This window comes from Lichenostomus cassidix, chromosome 5 (assembly GCF_008360975.1).
Source record: "Lichenostomus cassidix isolate B80296 chromosome 5, HeHo_3.0, whole genome shotgun sequence".
NCBI lineage: Eukaryota > Metazoa > Chordata > Aves > Passeriformes > Meliphagidae > Lichenostomus > Lichenostomus cassidix.
Window position 1 is genome coordinate 47,587,568 of NC_139486.1, and position 20,935 is coordinate 47,608,502.

The 20,935-nt window shown below is 47.4% G+C and overlaps 1 protein-coding gene across 3 annotated transcripts in view; it reads left to right on the forward strand.

Moving 5' to 3' along the window:
* The window catches only part of SLC67A1 (solute carrier family 67 member 1), a 57,704-nt gene that overhangs the window by 34,972 nt on the left and 1,797 nt on the right, over positions 1-20,935 (forward strand). The window contains exons 8-11 of one of the 3 annotated variants that reach the window (XM_085062900.1): positions 4,790-4,890; positions 13,551-13,652; positions 17,366-17,486; positions 19,967-20,416. In XM_085062900.1, the coding sequence (XP_084919026.1) occupies positions 4,790-4,890; positions 13,551-13,652; positions 17,366-17,486; positions 19,967-20,319 (677 nt within the window). In that variant the 3' untranslated portion in view covers positions 20,320-20,416. Of the gene's footprint in view, positions 1-4,789; positions 4,891-13,550; positions 13,653-17,365; positions 17,487-19,966; positions 20,417-20,935 lie in introns of those variants that run through there. The other 2 variants (XM_085062899.1, XM_085062901.1) reach the window with 2 other exon arrangements.

Genomic DNA, 20,935 nt, shown 5'->3' on the forward strand with positions numbered 1-20,935 from the left:
GAGCCCACAGCATATTTCTTCCCTTGCACATTGATGTTGGTACTTGTTTTTCTCTTCCTTATATATTCTGCTGGGGTTTTTGTGTCTTGGCAGGAACCCGCTGCTCCCACAAACCTTTCCCAAACCCATCTGTTTGCCTAATTCCTTTGAGTCAGTTGCTGTCCTGGCATGGTCCATGCCTCCCTATTTTCCTGACTACATATCCTTGGCCACAATTTAATAATCTTCAGTCCTGCCTACCCACTACCTTCTTTCCCCACACACCTGAGTAGAGACAAGCTGCCTGTCATTCTTGTCAGTGATGTATAAGGACAGGATGATGTTCTCTGCCCTTCCACACACAAAGCCTTCGTGGCTCTTTTCTCAGTCAAACCCAAAAGCACAGTTTCCCTTCATGATTATTTCAAGGACTGAGTTTTGTGCACATCGTAACACATGTGATCATGCATCTGAACAAACTAAGGCACTTCCCTTCCAAACAGAGATCCTAGGAGGGGACTTGAAGCACCCTAGCTTTTAGATTTTGCATCTTTTTCCAATTAATTTTTGTCTGGAGAAGCCCTTGAAGTTCAAATAACATGAAGCATGATTTACAAATTAAATTCTAATTTGTAAACTGTAAATTCAGTTTATAAATGAAAGTAAATTTGGCTGTGGAGTGTGGCTGAATCGGAAGGGGGTGGCATTCCTGGGCTTGGTCAGGCTCATCTGTTATTCCTTGCTATGTCTCTGGGGGAACAAGTCCAACTGGAGTTGTAGAATAACATGCAGGGAAGTAAAGGATTTCTGTTTTTATTTCACTGGTTGTGTGTAGCTGACCCTGGCTGAGATCAGTAATGCCAGCTGGTCCTACCCATGCCATTGGAGCCAGGAGACAGTCTCAATCCACTGCTGTCTTGACCTAATAGTGCAATTTTTTGGTTCTTAAGAAGCTAAACTTTTAAAACTGTAAAACTCTAAAAAGTGTATAAAATGACAGCACTTCACAGAATGAGACAGATGTTTTAAGAGGGTTTTCTTAGCTGATTTTGGTTCATTTCTCATCTTAAAGTAGCATTCATGTCTCTGTTAAAAATGCTTGAGACTGCATCCATGTGAGATCTGCACAGTAATTTCCTGTGTGCTCTTTTTCCAAAGGCCAGGCAAAATGCACTTTGCTTTAGTCATTCCTGCCGAAATGCAAATTCCTGCCTGTTACAGAATCCATTCTTCTTTCTCCGTGCAAAGCAAAAATGCTCACCCAACCGAAATAAACATCTCCTGCCCAAAACTGCAAGGCAATTTCTAGGCAAAGAGGATGGAGGCAGTGAAGCTGGGATTGAAGGCAGCCTCATAGTCTGTCACTGAGTGCCTGGGAGTATTTCTGTAAGGGTAGGATAGGGTTCACTTGAGGCATCCCTGCTGCAAGGGTAGCACTTGCACCACAGTGAGGAGTCATTAAAATCCTAGTGACTTCTCTTTGCAGGTCCCTCTTCACTTCAGGGGACTGATCAACTGATGGCAGCTGAGAGGGGATCTGGCCATCACTAATTCTCTGCAGCTGAGGCTGAGCTCCTCATGAGCTCATTTACCTTTCATCTCCAGGCTGCAACCGTATAATTAATTAGATTGCCCAAATTACAGGCCATTCTCTATTTACTTTGTAAACAAGATTGTGATATACAGCAAAGAAAATCTTTTGTTCCTTATGGGTCTCATTGTTGTCTAAAATTAGCTTGTTTGAGACCGAAAGAACCTCCCCGGGAGGGCTGCAGGGCTGGGGACCTCCTCCCTGTGTGGCATAAAAGCAGAGGCTTGGGCTCAGTGCCTCTCCCAGGAAAGCAGCTGCCAGGGACTGGATAGGCAGCAGGCAGCTCCAGCACAGCCCAGTTACCTTCTCAGCTGACCTGGGAAAAGAGAGCCTCATTGCATTGTGGTAGATGGTAGACAGAAAGAAAAACAAGAGGATAAAAATATCCAGCATAACTCTCACTGACAAGAAATCACCAGGGCCTTGAAAATACTGATAAATAGCTGCTTGTATGAATCTTTGGCTGCCTAATCCCTTTGGAAAACCTGGTTTCAACATGATTGCTTTAGCACCTGCATTCCAATTTTTAAAGGATTTTCTTTCACGTGTGGAACAGGGTTTTGTAGTGAGCCCTAGGGCTCTGCATCCCATCACAATTTCAGTCCAGCGTAGGAGGGCTGGGATGAGCTCCCAGCGGCTGTTCTTGCCTTCTCACACCAATCCTTGCAGCAAGGATTGCTAAGCTGGCCCTGCAAAACCACAGGCTGCTTTTAGACATGTTACAGCTTTTTTTTTTTTGCTTTTTTTTTGCTTTTTTTTTGCTTTTCTTTTTTTTTTTTTTTTTTTAAATAGACTTTGCACTCCTGATTTTCCTTGGTGCTTTTTTTCATCGTCATTGCATCTCACAAATTATTTCTCTGCCTTCTTCTGCATAACCCTTGCTACTCAGCCCACTGATGCCAGGTTTTCTAAGGAGTTCACCACTTTCTTAGACCTTCTCAAAAAAGGCAAGGTTTTTGAGGGTATTTTATGCCATTTTCCTTTTTTTTTTTTCATGTTGAGCCTCTCAGCATGGATTGAGGCTTATCATTATTTATGTGGCTGCACTCAGCAGACCTGCAGGCTACCCAGCTGGGAACCTGCTGAGATCTTTGTAAGAAATGCTTGTTCCAATGAGCACAGCATCTTTTTGTAGTTCAATCTGGGGCTCACCTGGTGGGTTTTACTAAGAAATGTGTTACCAATGGGAAAAACCCCCTTAGCTGCTGATAGAAGAGGGACAAGGGAGTCTTCCTTCTCCAGGTCACTTTAGCGGACCATGCAGGCACAGGGGGTGACACCCATCTGAAAATGAGAGCTTTGCATCTCCAGGGGAGCTGTGCAATGTATAATTCTAATTAAAGAGCACAGCCTATTCGCCTGCTCTGAAAGCAAGCAGCTTCTTTGGAGGAGAAAGATCCAAATCTATCTTAACTTGATGAGGGACTTCAAAGGGGAGAGGAGCTGGAGTGAAGCACCAGGAAGAAGCACCAGGCATGTAGGAAGGTCGAGCCCCTCCTAGGTGGTACCTGCAGTGGGGTGCAGGATGAAGGGCGAGCGCCTGCTCCAATCTAATCTGCCTACAAGTGAAACCAAGTGTGGTTTTTCTTTCATTTCTTCACGTGTGGCTTTTATAAACATGTGCAACCCTGCTGCCTGATTTGGGTGTTGTGAGTAAATACTGGGATTTGCATGTTACCTTAAGCTGGCTTGAGCTGAGAGCGATTTCAAAGGAACTGAGTAACAACGGCTGCTCTCCATGGAGGGGAGTGGTGAAGCCATGGAGCTTCATGAGCCCCAGCTCCCAGGCACCTTCTCCAAAGAGCTGGAAAGCAGAAGAGCAGGGTGCCCTTCCTGCCCCCCATCCCTCTCCCCCAAAGCCGTGGGGCCAACTAGGGTGCAGCTACTCCCATTAAGGGGGGAGGACGTGTCTCTGGTGGGGTTCAGGAAGGCTTTGTGGCAGGTCCTGGGCTGGGAGGGTGGTGCTGCCTCCAGGCAAAGGCTTGGGGTGCTTGGAGGGAGGTCCTTGTTGCTGCAGGTGCTGCACTGGTAGTGCTGGGGTTGGGCTGCTGGATGCAGTGGAGTTGTGCTTGTTTGTTAAGGAGTGAGTCCTCCACAGAGCGTTAACCAGCAATTTGGAATCACTCTCTTCATCCTTCCAGGACAAGCTGCCAAATCCTTCCCATGCCATGTCACTTTGCCAGGCCACCAGCTGTCTTCTTCATCCTTGCACATTGCCTCCTGGACTCTTTTTTTTTCAGAAAGGAGAGGAATATAACTCCCTTTTTACCCAGTCTTTGTAACTCAGAGGATCCTACAAGGAAAGGCAGGACCATTAAAGGTCATCTGGCTCTTCTTCTCTCCCCAGTAGGATCAGTGCTCTCCAACAGGCACATTGTGGGGTTCTTCACACACAGAGAGCCCCAATTTCCTACTGTCTTGGTCCATCTCAGTGCACAAGACACTAAGGAAAGCAGCAGACTCTTACCCCACACACACTTGAAGTGCAGTGTTTTGTCATAATATTTTTGATTTGATGGCTCCCTGTGTAGGATGGGAGCATGTGTAAGCACGTCTGTATTTGTGTGTGTTTGGCAGTGGGGGAAATGCACACTATTGTATTTTTATTCGAGATTGTGTGAACCTTCTCTGTTACACTTTCCAAAAATGGCTTCAGTTGAAAGGCAAACATGGTCTGTGCTCTACTTTCTGTCCCTACTTTCCTGACTGCTTATGTTGACACCACTATCAGTCCACACAAGACATTTTTCACGTGCCACTGACATCACTGCAGAGGTGTGCAGTGAAACCATTGCATTTTGGCTGATGTCACTGGGCTGTTCCCCATGGTGAATATCTGAAGTCAGGCAAAAGGGGCGAGGAATCCAATCAGATTATTTTTATGGTTACAGTCTTGTCTGAACAAATGTTTTCTTGCTGTCTTAATGGTTAGCCTGGCTTCGGTGATACAAATATTTACCAGTTTATAATTAACAGCTGAAACTACAGCCTACATAGTCACATTATTTAAAGATGAAAGTAAGGGGGATAAAAAAGTTAACATTTAAAGATTAAATTACTACAATGACTTTGAATAGGATTCTGCTCATGTTTATACCCAGTGCTGGCAAACCCAGAGAGAGTTACTGGCTTGTACTGGTGGTGATTGGGAGCAGGGTCTGGGCTACTACATACAGTGCAAGTATATTGATGTACTCTTTGCATTAACCCTCCCTCCAGGTTTGTTCATGATTATGTTTTCCATCATCTCTATGGATTTCTTTGGCTTGGAAGCAGTGGAGTCTGGATATCTGATGTCATATTTTGGTGTCCTTCAAATGGTGAGTGAAGTGCAAGTCCCCCTCGTAGACAGATTAGCTTGTCACACTGCTACCTAATTCACTACCTTCTGGAGACATGCCCTTCCAAATCCAGGTGCATTGTTGACAGGCAGATCCTAGCCCTGCCATAGGGAATTTGGCTTCAAAACGAGAAGTGACTTTTAATTTATTCTGTTCCTTGGAATGGGAAGAAATTGGAGCAAGGAATGTCCTGAAAGCTTTCTTCCCCTTGTCCCTCTTTGTGGATCTTTAAGCTGTAGAGCTAAAATTTCCTTGGACTCATCTGGGTTATACTGGTTTTTGTAACAAAACTTACATTGAAGCTAAAGTGCCTTGGCTAAGGTTTTTCCTGGTGCAGGTTAGTTGATTTACATTTACAGAGTAGCACCCTGTACACTCAGGAAAGTAGGCAATCTTACTGGTGTTTTCACAGATCCCTTCAGTGTAGAAGAACTTGTTTCTGCTGCATGGAAACAAGCACAGCAAGCTTCTGAAAAGGAAAAAAAAAATCCAAAACAAAGCACAGAAAGGTGGGTGATGGAACATGGGTAGGAGACTACCAAAACGGGTAAAAGGGAAAAGTCAGCTGAATTAGGCAGTAACAGGGTCAAAAATATAGAATGTTGTGTTACAGCAGAGCGTTTCTTACGGAGAAAGAGGCTTAATGATTTTGCAGAAAGAGCAGCAGATGGTTATAACTAAGCCCCAAGGTAGGAATGCGAGTTAAGCAATATCCTGGAGGAGAGTGGTCTTGTTATTAAATCCTCTTCATTTCCTGGGCATTGCCACAGAGTTCCTGTGGGATCTGGAGGAGCTTCTCATTTGGGGAATGCCAGCTGAAGTTGCTTCCCTTGTGATTTGGATTTGACATGGTGTTGCCAGTCACTTGGGCTCTGGCCTGGTCTCACCAAATCTGGGCATCCTGGTAGGGCAGCTGATGGGCATGGCTGCACATCAGCAGCTGGATTCTGCAGAGTAAACTAGCTGGAGCTGAGGAGATGATGCCTTTGCCATGTCCCTCCTGTGAGGATGCCTTTGGACTAGTTGGCTCTTGGTTCTGTGAACATCTCCAACCAGCTGGATGCAGTCCCATTCAGCCTCATTGGAAAGAAAAGCAGTTTGCTGGTCCACAGTATGGAAACACCATGAAAAGTGAGGTGCTGAGCAGCTGCTTTCCAAACAAGCTTCTGACCCAAACTCCACTGCTTTCAGGGGCTTTCCCTGTGTTAGCCTTGTATGCTGCCTCCTAGACCAGGATCTGCAGGAATCACTCAGGTGTTAGAGGGGCCAAGTCACTGTCCCATATCTTCTTCCCCATTTGAATGCAGGAGGACTCCCCACAGCTGGGCTTTTAACAGGAGACATATCAGTTAAATCCCTGTTACATATGTCTACACTGAAATAGAATTTGGAGTTGCAGCATGGCTGTGGTGTGCCTGTTTAGTGTTGGGTAACGTGGGCAGCAATAGCACTTGTAAGGAGTGGCTTTGTGTTGCTAAATGGAGCCTGGGCGCTGCTGTTAGGTCCAGGATATCTGTCTTGAGGACACTGCTGTTATGTCTGGAATATCTGTCTGCCTTCACTGCTATTGTTCCCCAGGTTAGTTTGGCTGAAACTGCTGGAGATAAGGTTACCTCCTCTGCCCTGCTGGGGCACCCCACACAGACACACAGCCCTGGAAGATACGGGAATTACAGCATCCACTCTGCTTCCTAATGGATAATCAGATGCCAGTGCTAACCAGGGACCTGACCCTTCCCATAGTCACAGAGTTTCATCCCACAGAGGCCAATCATGCCTGTTGCCATGATCCAGCCCAGCACAGGCCTGCAGGCTCAGGTGCAGCATCTGCTTTGCTGGGGAGACTTTGCCTTAGGACATTTGACACAGAAACTGGCTTTTATCAGCCAGGCAGTCTTCTTTCATCCATCCATGCAGTTTCTATCCATGTTGCTGTGCACATTCTACAGTGGATGGCTCTGGACAACAGAAATGTAGGAGTCAAGTGGTCATAGGGTACAATCTTTTCTTCATGTTGGTGCTTTGAGGTTTGCTGTCAGAACACCAAAATGGAAACGGGATAAAATCCACTCTATTCTTTTTAAAAGCCCAGGACACCTGATTTTTGGTGACAGAAAAGTCATCTCCTGAGAGCTTGCAAAGCACTCTTTTCTGCTTTGTCACTTCTTTTTTCCCCTTTATCACTGGCAGTTCCAAATTCTACTCTGGTTTAAGCAGGACAAGATCCTCAACTGGACCAAATTAAACTCTGACTGTCTGGCTTTTAAATTATTTTAAAACATTAGAATTTGTGTCTTTACTTTCAGGTCTCCACCCAAAGATATCTCTTGCGGATTGTGTCTGGGTTAGTGTTTTATGGCTTCTTTCTGTTTGGGTTGCTGTAGCATGCAGGGAATAGAAGTGTGCTGGCTCTGTCCTGCTGTGTCCCACAGCTGCTTGGGTGCCTTCCTTCTGCCTAAGCTGGCATTTCAGATGTGTTTGTTTCAGCTGTACAGTGAATTGATACTGAGATACAAATGCAGATTAAGGTGCAAGTAAATTCCACTGATCTGGATAGGTGAATGATGATTAATATCTGCTGACTGGCTTCCCCACTTCACTGAGTAAATGATAGCTTTATTCATAAGGAATATAATGTAATTTTCAATGAATTTCATCAACCAGGTCCTCAGCTTTGATTTTTTTTATTTCTTAGTTTGGTTTTCTGTAAATCATTGTGAGGATTTTCCCATCCTCTTGGACTTGCCCTGAGCCCTCCTGTTAGAGGAAACCTCTCCCCTGTGTTTGCATCTCTTCCTGGACTTGAAAAAGGATAGTGTTTAAGGACTTTTATAGCTGGAAGGGAACATCACAAAAATTAGGGGAAAATATTTCTTTGTGTTATTGTAGTTTCTATTTTTTAAAATTAAATATTCTCAGAACTAACACATTCCTCTTACCGAAGGTGATGTTGCAGCTCCCTTTCCCAGCCTGATCAGCAGTGCCAAGATGACTCAAATAGTGATGGTGTCTTCCTGCCCTCCTCTCCCATCCTAAGGATATTATGCTCCAATTGCTTAATCTAGTTTTTCAGCTTCCCAACCTCATTTGACCTGCTGTGGTGAGAAGTGGCCAATGCACTGTAAGAATGTGTTTCTCCTCATTCCTCTCATTCAAGCCAGCTGCAGAGTACCTAGAGAGGAGATTTTGAGAGGCTCTGAATGAGCCCATCTAATTGTAAGTAGGCAACTCAAGTTCTTTGTCGTTGCTATCTCAAACAGCTCTTTGCATGGGGACTCAGCACAGAAACACAGACCCTGCAGGAGGTGAGATGTTTGCTCCCTTTGCAGATGGAGGGTGTTAGTTAGACACACCACTAATGCAGGCATCACCTGAGACAAAGAATTGTGTGATGAGGAAATGGAATAAGACCAAGAAAAATGGAATATGACCAAGGCTGGAATGGGCTGATGGGGTAATGAAAATAGCATATGGGGCTAATTCAAATAATCCAGGCTTCTGCACTGATTCTTGAAGCACCCTGAAAGTGTGGGGCTGTCTGATGAGCTGGGACTGTGCCAGCTGAAGAGAAGTCATGTGGGAGATAACAAAATGAGCAGAGGCAGGCAGAGAGCAGGAGAGCTGCGTCTGCACCAGGCAGCCTGCACTGCAGAGATTCCCTTGCTCACAATGTGTTTGAAACATCTTTGATCACTGCTAGTTCTCCAGGCAGGAGGTATGAGAGCCCAACAGGGATACAATCCCTCTGTCCTCCAGGCTGGGCTTCCAGAGTCCTCTCATCTGAGAAGCCATGCGAATGAAATTTCCCTCACAGCGAATGCCTGGCAGTGTGAAATGCCATTCAATCTCCCTCCAGAGAATAATTAAGTTCATAATGGCTTAAAATAATTTAATTTTGCATAATGGGCAGAAATGGGCCTAGACTCTTTTTTTTTCTTTTCTTTTTTTTTTTGAGTTTGCAAGTGCAATAGCACGGAGAGCTTCCAGGTGTTGTATGTGGCTTGGAAAATGCTGCAAGTGAAATACTTGGAGTCCCTGGGTGATATCTCAAGTCACATCTGATGCTTAGATTTCAAACTTGGGGAGGGGGTGGGGGAAACTTTCCTTTAAGAACTTTTTCTCAAAAAAAAAACCAAAAACCCAAAGCAAAATGCACCAAACAAAACTCTGGGTGGGACAAAAGGGTACTTATTTATAACCCTGAGGATCAAGAAATCATAAGATACCTGTTCTATTTACTGCATTTAAATTTGTATTGTTATACAAACTCCACCTCTAGCTGTGCAGCTTCTGGAGGGACAAGTTGGTACGGAGTGATCCTGAAAAGATTAGAGAGATTCCTGGAGGAGAGATTTACATTTCGTATCATCTTATCACCAGTCTGTCCCTCTTGCTTTTTTTTTCCCTGCACAGCAAAAGAGATGATTAAAGAGCCGGGGATTTAATTACAGCCAGGTATGCCTAGGGGGAAAACCCACTTTGTGAAAGGACCTTGCAACAACAAACAGAAAGTTCTCCAGTTTCCTCGCTTTGAAGGATTTCTATCTGTGGAGGGGGGTGGGTTGGAGGGGGAAAGAAAGTGATTAGGCTGGAGTTTGCAAAACACGCCATCCTCTTCCCGCTGTTTGGCAAAGTGCTGCCTTCAGCAGTTTGGTCCTCACCGTCAGCTCTCCTTCCAGTCCCACCACCCTCCTGCTCCTCCACGAGACCTGAACTACTTCTCAAGCGATTTCTGGCATCGCCTGTCAGTAAAACAACTCCCTTTCCCCCCAGCCAGGGCTTTGCAGCACGTTCAGCCTGTGCAGAGCAGCCCCGTGCTTTGTGCTGACCCCCGTGGTGTCCCCAGAGGCTGCCCACCCTGCACATCCCTGCCCAGCCCTGGGAACTGCCAGCTGGCACCATTTCAAAGGCAAGATACAGGTCCAGGGCGTGGGAGGCTGCTTCTGATGGGAATCACACTATCTGAGCTAGGCATGGGGCCCTGCATCTTCTCTACAAGGCTGTACCAGCTTATCTGGCCTGCTGTGTCTGCCTTGCCCACCTTCTCACAGCTTTTCATTTCCAAGCTGCAGGGTGAAAGGGAACTTATTTTGTTGCTGGGCTCTGTCAGGCTTTCAACCAGTGCTGATGGAAGAATCTGTAGAAACAGTTCCATGTCTTCTGAGCACAGAGGATCAGCTAAGCATCTGCATAACTCCTCTAAACTCATCAGAGGAAGTCAGCTTCTTGCAGGTGCCAGTCAGCTCAGCAGCAGCTCTGTGCAGCAAGGCTAATACTTCAAAAGTCTTCCAAAAGCAAGCACTTGGACCTTCAAACAGAAACAATCCTTTCCATCCTGCAAGGGATTCCTGAAATTTGTTAGAGGTTAACAGTTTGTAATTGGTAATGGGCCTTTCTGAGCAAATGGGAACTGCTGCTTTCCCAGAAACCAAAAGCAGTGATAGAGGCAGACAATATTTTTCTTCGTGATTTGCTGGACTAGTGTAACAAATCCCCAGCTTGGTGAATCCAGAAAATGATGAACAGAGATTTGGCTGTTCTTATGCATTTATTGGAAGACTTATTTGCCTTTAAAGAAGGAGAGGGGGGAGGAAAAAAAAGATGAGTTGGTTTTTCCTGTGACATGTGTACACAGCCACAGGCAGTGCCTGTTATTTCACTTGCAAACAATTTCCTCTCTCTTTTGTTTATTGATGACAGAAGGCATTCCAGCCAGGTACACTGGCTCTTCCCCGACTTCAAAGGAGGTCAGGTTACAAAGGCAAGCACCATCCAGGCAAAAAGAAATGCAGGAGGGGAAGGCCCATCACAGGCGATCTCAAGGGGAGTTTATGTGCAAAGAAAAAGCCCAGAACACACCAGTAAGAATAAAAATAAGGATAAAATCCATTTATCAGCTACCAGAGCTTGTCCATGGGAGCGATGATGGCCAAGTCATCTGGGATGTCCCTGCTACCTGCTGGTAAAGGCAGCACATGTCCAAAATCTTACATGGGAGAGTGCACATGAACCATTTTTCACTTTCATCTTCCCAGATGTTCCTGCACAGGCAGTTCCTGCTCATGCCAACCCAGGGGATCTGCACTCAGGGAAAATTGCAGGCTGGAAGTAATGAGTTTTTAGATCTAAATTCAGACTGGAAAGTGAGGTCAGAGCTCCTGGTGACTGGAAACATTATCCAGTGCCTAAATCAAGGCTCTGTGTCCAAAATCAGGATGATGGGCCTTGCCTGCCTGGGTCTAATGGCTGGATCAGCAGTGCCCATGCTGGGGAGGAAGGCAGGCAGCCCAGATAGCCCATGGGAAGGCTGCAGTCTGTACAACCCAAGGATTGCTGCCCAGCCCCAAGGGGAAAGCAGGTGACTTGGAAATACGCTTGTGCTTGGAAATAGTCCCATTGCCAAGCTGGTTGATTCAGCAGTGATGTTTTGCCTCGTTCTTCTATTGCCACAGCCCAAGTGATGGGAAAGCCCACGGGGAATGCCAGCATTGGCACAAGGACCATCCCTGTGCTCTGCTCACTCTGGGGACAGCTCATTCGGCACACCTCCAGGCCCTGCCTGCTCAGAGGCTGGCTCTGTTGCACTGGTGCTTGCTGCCTTCACACAGGAGCTCGCGTGCAGTGATGGCAACATTTTTGGGAATGCCGCTCCCATGGCCATCAGAGAGGGCTGCTCTGTTGCTGATGATGTACCCTAATGACTCAAGGAAGGGCAGGGACTGGGCTGTGCCTGCACGGTGTATCCCAATTAAATATGCCATTCAAGTCTGGGCAAATTGGGAAACGTTTCCTTTCCTCCAATGGCTCAGCAGAGCTGAACTGGGTTGGGGTGATGCCACCCTTGCATCAATCCGTGCCCTGTGACAAGGCTCAGCCCCCATCCATGTGACTCAGCACAGCCCCAGCTGGGGAGAGCCAGTAGGAGGGACTGGGAAGTTGCAAAAAGTTAATGACGATTATTCCTTTTTGGAGCACTCAGCTTAATGAAGAGTTACTCAGTGTCTTCCCCACCCACCCCCGGAGCAGGAGCTGCTGGGCTGCTGTCAGTCTCCTCTCATGGCCACGGCAGGGCCTTTGGTCAGGATGGCTCAGGTCACCCAATGCATTGTCCAAGCCTCGGGCCACAGCAGGTCCACCAGCATCCTGAAGGCCACTTGACAGGTGACATGACCCGGGAAGGACACACAGGGCCTGTGCCAGTGTCACACAGCAGCTGGACATGCATGAGCCAAGCTCTCAAGCCCTGGCCAAAGGCAGGGACAATTACAAAAAGGAGGCAGAAGCCAGAATGTCTTCTTGGTGTGATGTGCCCTTGTGTCAAAGATCCTTTGTGCTCTGAGGCAAAGTGAAGGGTTGAATTTTGACGGTTTTCCATTCAGTTGCATGCTGTTTGAAATATATTCATTTTGTAGCTGTTGTTCTTTATGTCAATTTCATTTTCACTCTATTACTATTTGCTTGGGGTAGAGAGTGTTCTGGGTTTTGGTTTTTTTTTCTTTTTTGTTTGCTTTAGGAATTAACTGCTTTTTTTTTTCTGGACTGCATATTACAGATTAACATTTCCTTTCTGTTTAATAACTTACTTTCTCATTTATTTCACACTCACTTCCTTTCAGCTGAGTTTGGGTTTCCACAGGACTAACATAGCAAGGTTGAGTGTAGTGTAGTGTCATTCCTGGTCCAAGCAGACCACTGAAGTTTTCTCCAGGATGGACTGCCACAGAAACAAAGCCCACCAAACAAGGTATTTTGAACTAGAGCTCTTCTTTCGAGTCAGAGGGGTTTTCATTTGGATCCAACAAACCCTTTCAAGGCAGGGAAAGCTCAGTAGATTCCTTATCTGTCCCTTCCGTGTATTGCAGTCAGTCAGACTTTGTTTTCACCATGATCTCTTCCAGCCTCTCTCCTCTTGTGTCCACTTGGGCCAGCATCACCTCAGCTATGGGAGATGCTGAACAGATAAATAAAAGAGAGAATCCTTCCTCTGCAAAGTGCTGGAACAGTCAAATAATTTCTGGGATTTTAATATTTTGCTCGTCCTTCCCTCCCTCTTTCCCCCAGTTTTTATTTAAAATCTGCAGAACCAGTTCCCATCCTTTACATCTGTGTGTACTGCTGGGACTGGATATTAGCATCTCCGTCATACTTGTTTCCTGCCTAAAAATTAGGAACCACCCAATTTGTATATTTATAGTTTAAAATAATGGCAAGAGAAAGTACAGACATTTTCCTCCTCTGCTCATAAATGCACAGTTTTTCTTTGGAAGGACTTGCCAAGAATGAAGACCGTAGTATTAACTGTATTTCACAAAAACATAAAAAGTTAGAAAACATACTTTGTATCTGCAAGCATTTTTAGAAAGTTTCAGTCACTGCTCGTGAGTAGGCAGTGATGGTAAACCCAGGCATGCACTAAGTAAGATTTCCAGCTGATGGGATGGATCTCACAATGAAAGGTAAAATGCTTGAAATAATAAATCACGCCATCCAATCATTTACTGTGGCAGTGAAGTCCATTTTGTCAAAAAAACCCTGATGGGAGAACCTGTTTGCTTGAAGAAAGTAGCAGTTCTCTTTTGAGTTTGTTTAAATTATTATATTACATCAATCTTCATGGTGCTTATGTATTTCGTTCCCAGGTTGTCCAGGGTTTGGTTGTTGGGAAACTCACTCGTCACTGCACAGAGATGACCCTGCTCAGACTCAGCGTCTTCGTCTTTGCCGGCGTGGGACTAGGCATGGTAAGGCGGGTGTGAAATCACCCACGGTGCCTTAAATAAGTGACACAAGGTCTGTGTCCAGATCTGGCCCTGGAAATGCCACCACTGGCTCTGTTGGTGGTCTTCAGGACAGGGGAAACCAGCTCTCCTGGGCCTCTGTGCAAACAGAGCTGTGCTCAACGTCAGCATTGCGCCAAACCATGATAAAGAGCTGTGTGAGTAATAGTTACGGGGATTAAAAAATGTATTAATCTTGCACAGAAACTCGCTAAGTCCCTCCTGAGTCACTGGATTTGCACAGAAATCCTGGCCTGGTCTTGTCAGCGACTGCATTTCCTGAACTACCCAGAAAGTAAATGAAGATTACGGTGGGGAAAAATCATTGCAGTTGTACATTGCAGCGAGACAGCGGAGGTTGTACACTCTCCTGCTGGGGCTTTACTTGTGCCTAATTCCCCAGCACGAGAGTGTTTGGGGAAGGAGGCAGCAAAGCAATAATTTTGTTCCTCCATTTTGGGATAGGTGATATTACCTGTTGCTGGTTGTGTCCGCATGGGCAGCGGTGGATGCTAATCTCAAACAGTAATTGGAAAATTGAGTGGATGTAGGCAGCTCTGCTGGGAACTGTGTTTGCTCAGATAGGCCATGTTCAGGGAACTGATAGCTCTGCCCAGGCTATGGGGATGGAGGAAAGGTCCTCACAGTCCCCATCAGTGAGGTGGACCCAAAGGACAACAGAGCTGCATCAGCCTTTCAACATTCCCGGCAGGATTTGGCCTCGAGCCTTGCTGCCAGGACGCTGGTGCTCCCACTGCTGCAGGTGGGATGAGTGCCATTCCCACAATCATACCACAGCCGTGGGGAGGTCAGGGCCAAGTCCTGGAGGGTGCTGAGGTTTGTGGTTCCCAGCTACATGGATGAGATGAAGCACCTACACACCTTAGCTAATCTGAGGCTAAATCACGTCTGAGATGAGGCTGGGAAGGGAGCATGGCTGCAGATGAAAGGTTGGCTCTGAAGTTGGAGCATGGTCCCTCTCCCTGGGATTTTGGGGCTCATAAGGATTCTGTCAAGTGTAGAATGTGTGGGAAGGGTATCTTCCAGTTCCAAGGTGTCATGCTGTTTTGGCTGAAATCAACATGCTCTCTTAATGTGGGACATCTCTTGATGCTCCTGAGCATGGCCTGGGAAGGACTTTGAAGGTCTCCTCACTGTTTTTTCGTCATTTGTGGGAGCAATTAGGTGGGACCAAGGTGGACCTGGCCCATCTGTAGAGCTGAGCACCCCCAACCTGGTGCAGAGCAGGTGCTGCTGGGACTGAATCCCAATGGGAGTCATGCAGAGCAGCAACATGAGTTATATGGCTTTTGTGCACTGAGGTCTTGCTGACCTCCAGGGAAGGCTGGAGTCAGGTGGAGGTAGGAGAGAAAGCCTCAATGGCAGTGGAGGGGCACATGGGGCAGTACAGATGCCCCAGTGCAGGAAAGCTCACATTGGCTGCACAGAGAGACGAACCAAGAGCTGAGAAGGGAATTGGCAATTATGCCAAGCCTGGAGGGCTGTGGACATCCTGACAGCATGGGCCTGGGGACAGGGGTCAGCAGTGACTTCCCATGAGAACTATTGACAGGCTAATGCAGCTGTGATCCTCTTTGCCGGGACGCCTTGTTAAAAAGCGCTCTGTCTGAGCAGCTGCCAAGAAAACATCCGCTCCTGGGGTGACTGTCTGTCTTGGTGGGGATGAGTGCTGTCACAGCAGCAGCCCCAAATGCAGAAGTTATTGGGTGAAGCTTTTAATCCCACGCAGCTGCTGGTGGAGGAGCATCCCACCTGCTGTGCCCTTGCAGCATGTGGCCACCAAACGCAGCATTTCCCCTCCCTGAAGGATGGAAGTGAGGAGAAAAGCTAGCTGGTAATAAAAGACACTCCCGAACCCATCCTGATATCACCAGGAGGGGAGGTGGGCTGAAGCATTTTTGTAAGGCTGGCACAAGCAGCAGCAGACAGACAGGGCTGCAGCTGGGAAGAGGCTGCAGGATGTTCCCAGCAACAGGCAGCTGGAGAAGGGAAGGGGTGGGCTGGGAGCTCGGCAATAACACCTGGATAAGGAGAGGAGGGAAGAACCAGTGTCTGATCTGCAGATGTGAGCTGGGAGAGCGTGGGCAGGGCTGTAGGAGGGCTTGGCAGTTGCGATGGGGAAGTTTTTCCCTTTGTCTGAAGGCACGGCTGTGCCTCATCCTGCCTTGCTGCCTGCATTTCCCAGACATTTGCTTTTTCAGTTGTCTGCTGAGAGTCCTGGTTCTGCCTCTCACCTAAAAAGTGCTTTCAGATCTGCACACCTCAAAAAAACTGCTCACTACCCAGCAGCTGAGGAGTAGCAAAGACTGGGCTCTGCCTGGCTCAGTTCTCCCTCAGCCCCAGTGAAGCAAGGAGCCATTTCCCCTTGTTTTACAGGAGACACAGATGTGCCTCTCCTCTTTTCTGCTCACTTGCTCCAGCCCATGAGGGAATTTGTACAAAGCAGGAGGGATTAAAACTGATTTTTTCTATGAGCTCCACAATGTTGTCCTGCAATGACATTTGCCCTAGCAAGGAATTACTCTCCTCCTTTTTGTTTATGTACCAAATACCTGTTCCTCTGTCTTTGTTCTCTGGTTCCTTAATCAGAAGTGCCTAGATCTTAACCAAAATGCAGGCAAAAAGCCCCTTTGAGGAGTAAAACCTGGCTGTGTGTGACTCTGGAGGGGAACTAGGAATAAACCTCAACATTTCCAAGTCATTAGTGAGCAATGTCTCTGGGCTCCTCCATCTTCTGTAGCCAAGAGGCAGGGACCAGATCTTAGGACAGAGAACTCCAGAGAATGAAACTTCTGGCTAAACCAGTGACAGAAGTGTTTTCCAGCCACAATAACATGCCTTGAGACACGGGTTAGGGCAGGAGACTTGCAATAAAGGGGGAATTTCCTTTCCATGCCCCAGAGAAATCCATTCATTTGACCAGCAGGGCTTGTGAATGAACTGGGAGCCGCTCCAGCCCTACAGCTTAGGGAACCTCACCGCTTTTGTTTCAGTATTAAACAGCTGGAGGGATGTCTCTGCTAAGAATATGTGCAATAACAAAATCATTACTCTCCCTAATTATGCTCGCTAATGTGCACTCATGGCCAGAAGACCTATTCCAGATTACTGAATTTGGTGAATTTATTAGTGGGGAAGCAGCAGAACAGGATTAGAAATCCCAAAGGTACAGTGTTACATAATGCACCATGCTCATTTATTTTGACAGGCTCAGTTTAGTTTTAATTATTTATGATAATGAACCAAAAAGCCTTCTCTAGGCTGTTTTGTATAAGTAATGGAAGCTTCCTGAAGTACACCACATACATCTGCTGTTCAACATTTCCTCGGGAGTTGGACAGAAGACAGGGGGAAGGGTGCAGGGACGTCACTAATTCCCAGATGCTAAAAATACCCACAGCAGTGCCGGGGAAACGTGCTGCCAGATTGTAGGGTATCGCTTGCTCCGCATGCTTGGAATAATTCACGGCAGACAAACGGCAGGCTGTGCAAGACCCTGCAATGGGCAAAGCCACACCACCATATATCATTTGCGGCTCCCACAATTTACCTAAGCCATGGGTTTGACTTGTGATTTCCTTCCAGGTTGTTTCTTGCCACAAAGTCACCGTTTGTTCTCTCTAATGATCTGTGGTCTGTTGTGTCCTGTCCCTTAGGCCCTGATGAGGACTGTGTGGCACTACTGCATCATTGCAGTGCCGCTGGTGTTTGCCTTCAGCATGCTGGCCACCATCACTGACAGCATCCTCACCAAGGCTGTACCCTCCTCTGACACTGGTAAGACTCATCAAAAAACATCAGACTGGTATTTTCTCAGTTTTGAGTCCATCGAGTGCTTCCCAGTTCCCACCACAACTGTGGAGCACTGGGGCACACTCCTGGTGAACACCCAGATGTGGCTGGGCATGCAAAGGGTGTCAGCAGAGTGCATGAATGGGGACTGGTGGGACTAATACAGGATGGACTTGGACAACCTTGAGCAAGCATCCCACACCTCACTGCTCCCAGTCCCATACTGCTTGCTGACATTCATAGTGGTGGGCACAGAAAGGGAAGGCTTTTCCAAACTGTCCTTTCCATGGAACGCCAAAGTATGTTAAAAAAAATTGCTGCTCCTTCACTGTGACTGTGTGAGAGAGGGCTGCATGTTCACACTTTTTAACTTAGGGCATCTCAGGAGAGGATTCTGGATTACTCTTTGCAAACATGCTTTGTCTGATGCAATAATTGCCCCCCTCTCTCTGTTTTGGCCTTGTTTCAGCCAGAGTTACTGTATTTGTCTGTGTTAACACACATTTTAAGTGTGTTATTAGACACCTAAATCTTTATACCTGGGGCTTTATTTCTGCCAATGAAGGAAATATGCCTACATTATTGTCATGGGAGCCTGGCTGAGTTTGTGCTGGCATGGAGCTGGCTTAACCCGGTTTGACACCTTTTGCTGAAGCCCGTTCAGGGTTTGCTCCCGGAGCAGGTACCCAAAAGTGTCTATGCTTTAGCTGAGGGTTTCTGGGATGCCAGTCTGCACCCTTTGTCTTCCCTAGCAGCTGTCCGAGTAGATAACTCGTGCAGACCCTCCCAAGAATGGGAGCTAAAATTTGCAGAATTTGTGAAGTTTATAAAGCACTTTCAAGAGGCTTCTGGGTGAAGAGCTTTTCTGAAAATCACTTCAGTCGTTTATTTGTAGAGCTGACCCACTGCATCTCCTACAAATGCTGGGAGTCTGTGATTTTCAAGTGGGATATATCTACCTGGGAGGACCACTTATCCCCAGTCTTCACCTCCCTGGGAAGAGTCTCATCCCCTCTGCTCAGCTGGGAAGAAAATTTGCTGCTTCATGACTTGGAGCAATGTTCATGTGACGGAGAGCCAGGGGGGAAGGGCACCAAGTGGTTTTGGGACATACAACCAAGCTGGAATTCATCCAGGCTCTTCTCAAAGGGGTTTTGTGAGGAAAACCAGTGCAGTGCTTAGCTTTTGGAGCCCAGAGGCAAGCTTTGGTCAGAGAGGAAAATGGGTTTAGTTGCCTCACCCTGCTTCCTGCTTGCATATGTTGTTAGGCCAGCCTGTGCCTCAGCGGGATGGATGGTTTCCGCATGGCAGGGCAGGATGGAGGCAGTCTGCAGAGCTGTGCAGATGCTCAGGGGTGGTTGCAGGTCATCAGGGGATGCCATGGGCTACCAGGAGGTTTTTCCTGCCCATACCTCCTGGGCTGATGTCATGCCAAGTGCTACTTCAAGTGCAGAGTTACAGCTGGCTCAAAACTGGGCATACCACAGAGAGACAATCTGGCACAGAGCATGGTGGCACTGGCAGGACACCTTGTCTCTGCTCTCACTTTTTGAACTGTGCTCTTTCCTTGCAACATTTCTGGGGGAAGAGGCATCTAATGGTTTTGCTCTTGTTTTGGATGTACCAGGGAAGGGGCTGGGGCGAAGGCAGGAATGCCTGACACAGCAGAGCCGGCAGGCTGCCTTTCCACAGCAGCTGCAGCAGTGATGGCGTGGGTGTCTCGCAGAGAAATGCAGCTATTAAAATGCCTGCCATCCATCCCTGGCCGTGGGTGGCACCCCGCACAGGCTGCTCCACCCATACAGGAGCCTAAAGGCTGCTCCTTCCCCTGTGAGCCCGAGACTGGCTCTGCAAAGAGAGCTTTTTGGTGGCACATTAGACACCCTTACTATGGGCGTGGAAATCTGGTTTTATGGAAAAGCTTTGTTGTCCCTGTGTCAGAAAACTTAGCACTCACTTGCAACAACTTTTAGTTAATGCGAGGAAATCGCACATTGAGAATTTGCCTTCGGAAGCATCACTTTTGAGCCTTACTGCTGTCTTTTCCTGATGTGTTTGTCAGCTCCAGGCCTGTAGAGCCCCTGCAGGTTTTTCTTTGGGCCAGGAAAAGGCTTTCTGAAGGAGCTGGAGTTTGGGCTCAGCTCAGGTGTCCATCTTAGCACGAGGCTGGGATGGATGGGGCGTTGCAGGAGTGTAGCCTGTCCGCCCTTGCTAGACACTGAGTCACCCATCCTTGCATTTTAAATAGGCGTCTTGGAAAGGGAGCAGTGGGAGGTAGCACAGCACCATCCCTTGCACCCATCAGCCTGCTTGAGATCCAATCCAAGGTCACTTCCTTCCAAAGCTGATGAGTTTGGCGCTTGCTCTTTGCTCATGGCTGGGGCTTTGCGCAGAAGCAAAGGTAGCAGAAATTATTTAATTAGTTTCCCTTTGATTTTCTTTTTTCCTTCTCTTCATCTTCAAAGGCAGGAAGAGAAAATTCAGCCCCACACACACGTGCTGTTCAGCTGGATGTGTGAGCTGGTGGGCGGGCAGCCCTGAGCCCAGAGGAACTTGCATTTACACAAGCACTCCTTGTCAACCCTGGTCCTTCCCCAAGAATGGAGGTCTTGTTCCTGCACAGACCTCCCCCCGCTCCTGGGGGAGGGAGGCAGGAAGCCCAGCAGAGCCTCGCTGCGTAACGGGCCCATGTATCCTGATTTTATTTGTGCGTCAGAACATGAGGAGGAGAGTTTGCAGCCAGGCAGGGCTCGGGGCACTGAATCCCCCAGCTTTGCTCGAGCTTTGCGTGTTCAAAGGCGGCCGCTGGCGACAGTGACCTCACGGTTAAACCCGATTGCCCCATGGGTGTGTGGCTGATCTGGGCCAGCACCATCATCTGAGCACGGCAACAGGATGTGAGCTGTAAAGGAGGCTCCCATCTTGGAGAGCCGCCAGCACCCAGCCCTGAAACCTGTGGGAGCAGAGGAGGTCTGGGCTGGGAGGGGAGGATGGGCTCCCAGCTGGGATAGGTCATGCCAGGTATGGGGAAAAGGAAGGGAAAAAAGCTGGAGAGGGAGAAAAAAGAGCAGGAAAGGTGCAGAAAGTGGGATGGCTATGGCAAAGAAGGTGAGCATGTGTGTCAGTAGAGCCACGCAAAGCAATGCAGGAAATTTTCTGCTGACGTGGTGACTTGTCCCAGTTAATGGTCTTGCCTTGAATGAGATCCATCACATGTGCAGCTTTGCCACAGAGCTATGGCCATGCTGCAGAGCTGAGATTTACAATGTCCCAAAGCCCGAGGGCGTCTGACACGAGGGATCTAATTTAAGCCCATTAAACAGAAATTATCTTTCTCAGCAACATGTTGGAGAAGTGCAGAGGGAGAGCCCGGCCTTTTAAGAGGATGGATTTCTGCTCCAGAAAAAAAAAAAAGGAAAGGGAAAAAAGTGCCT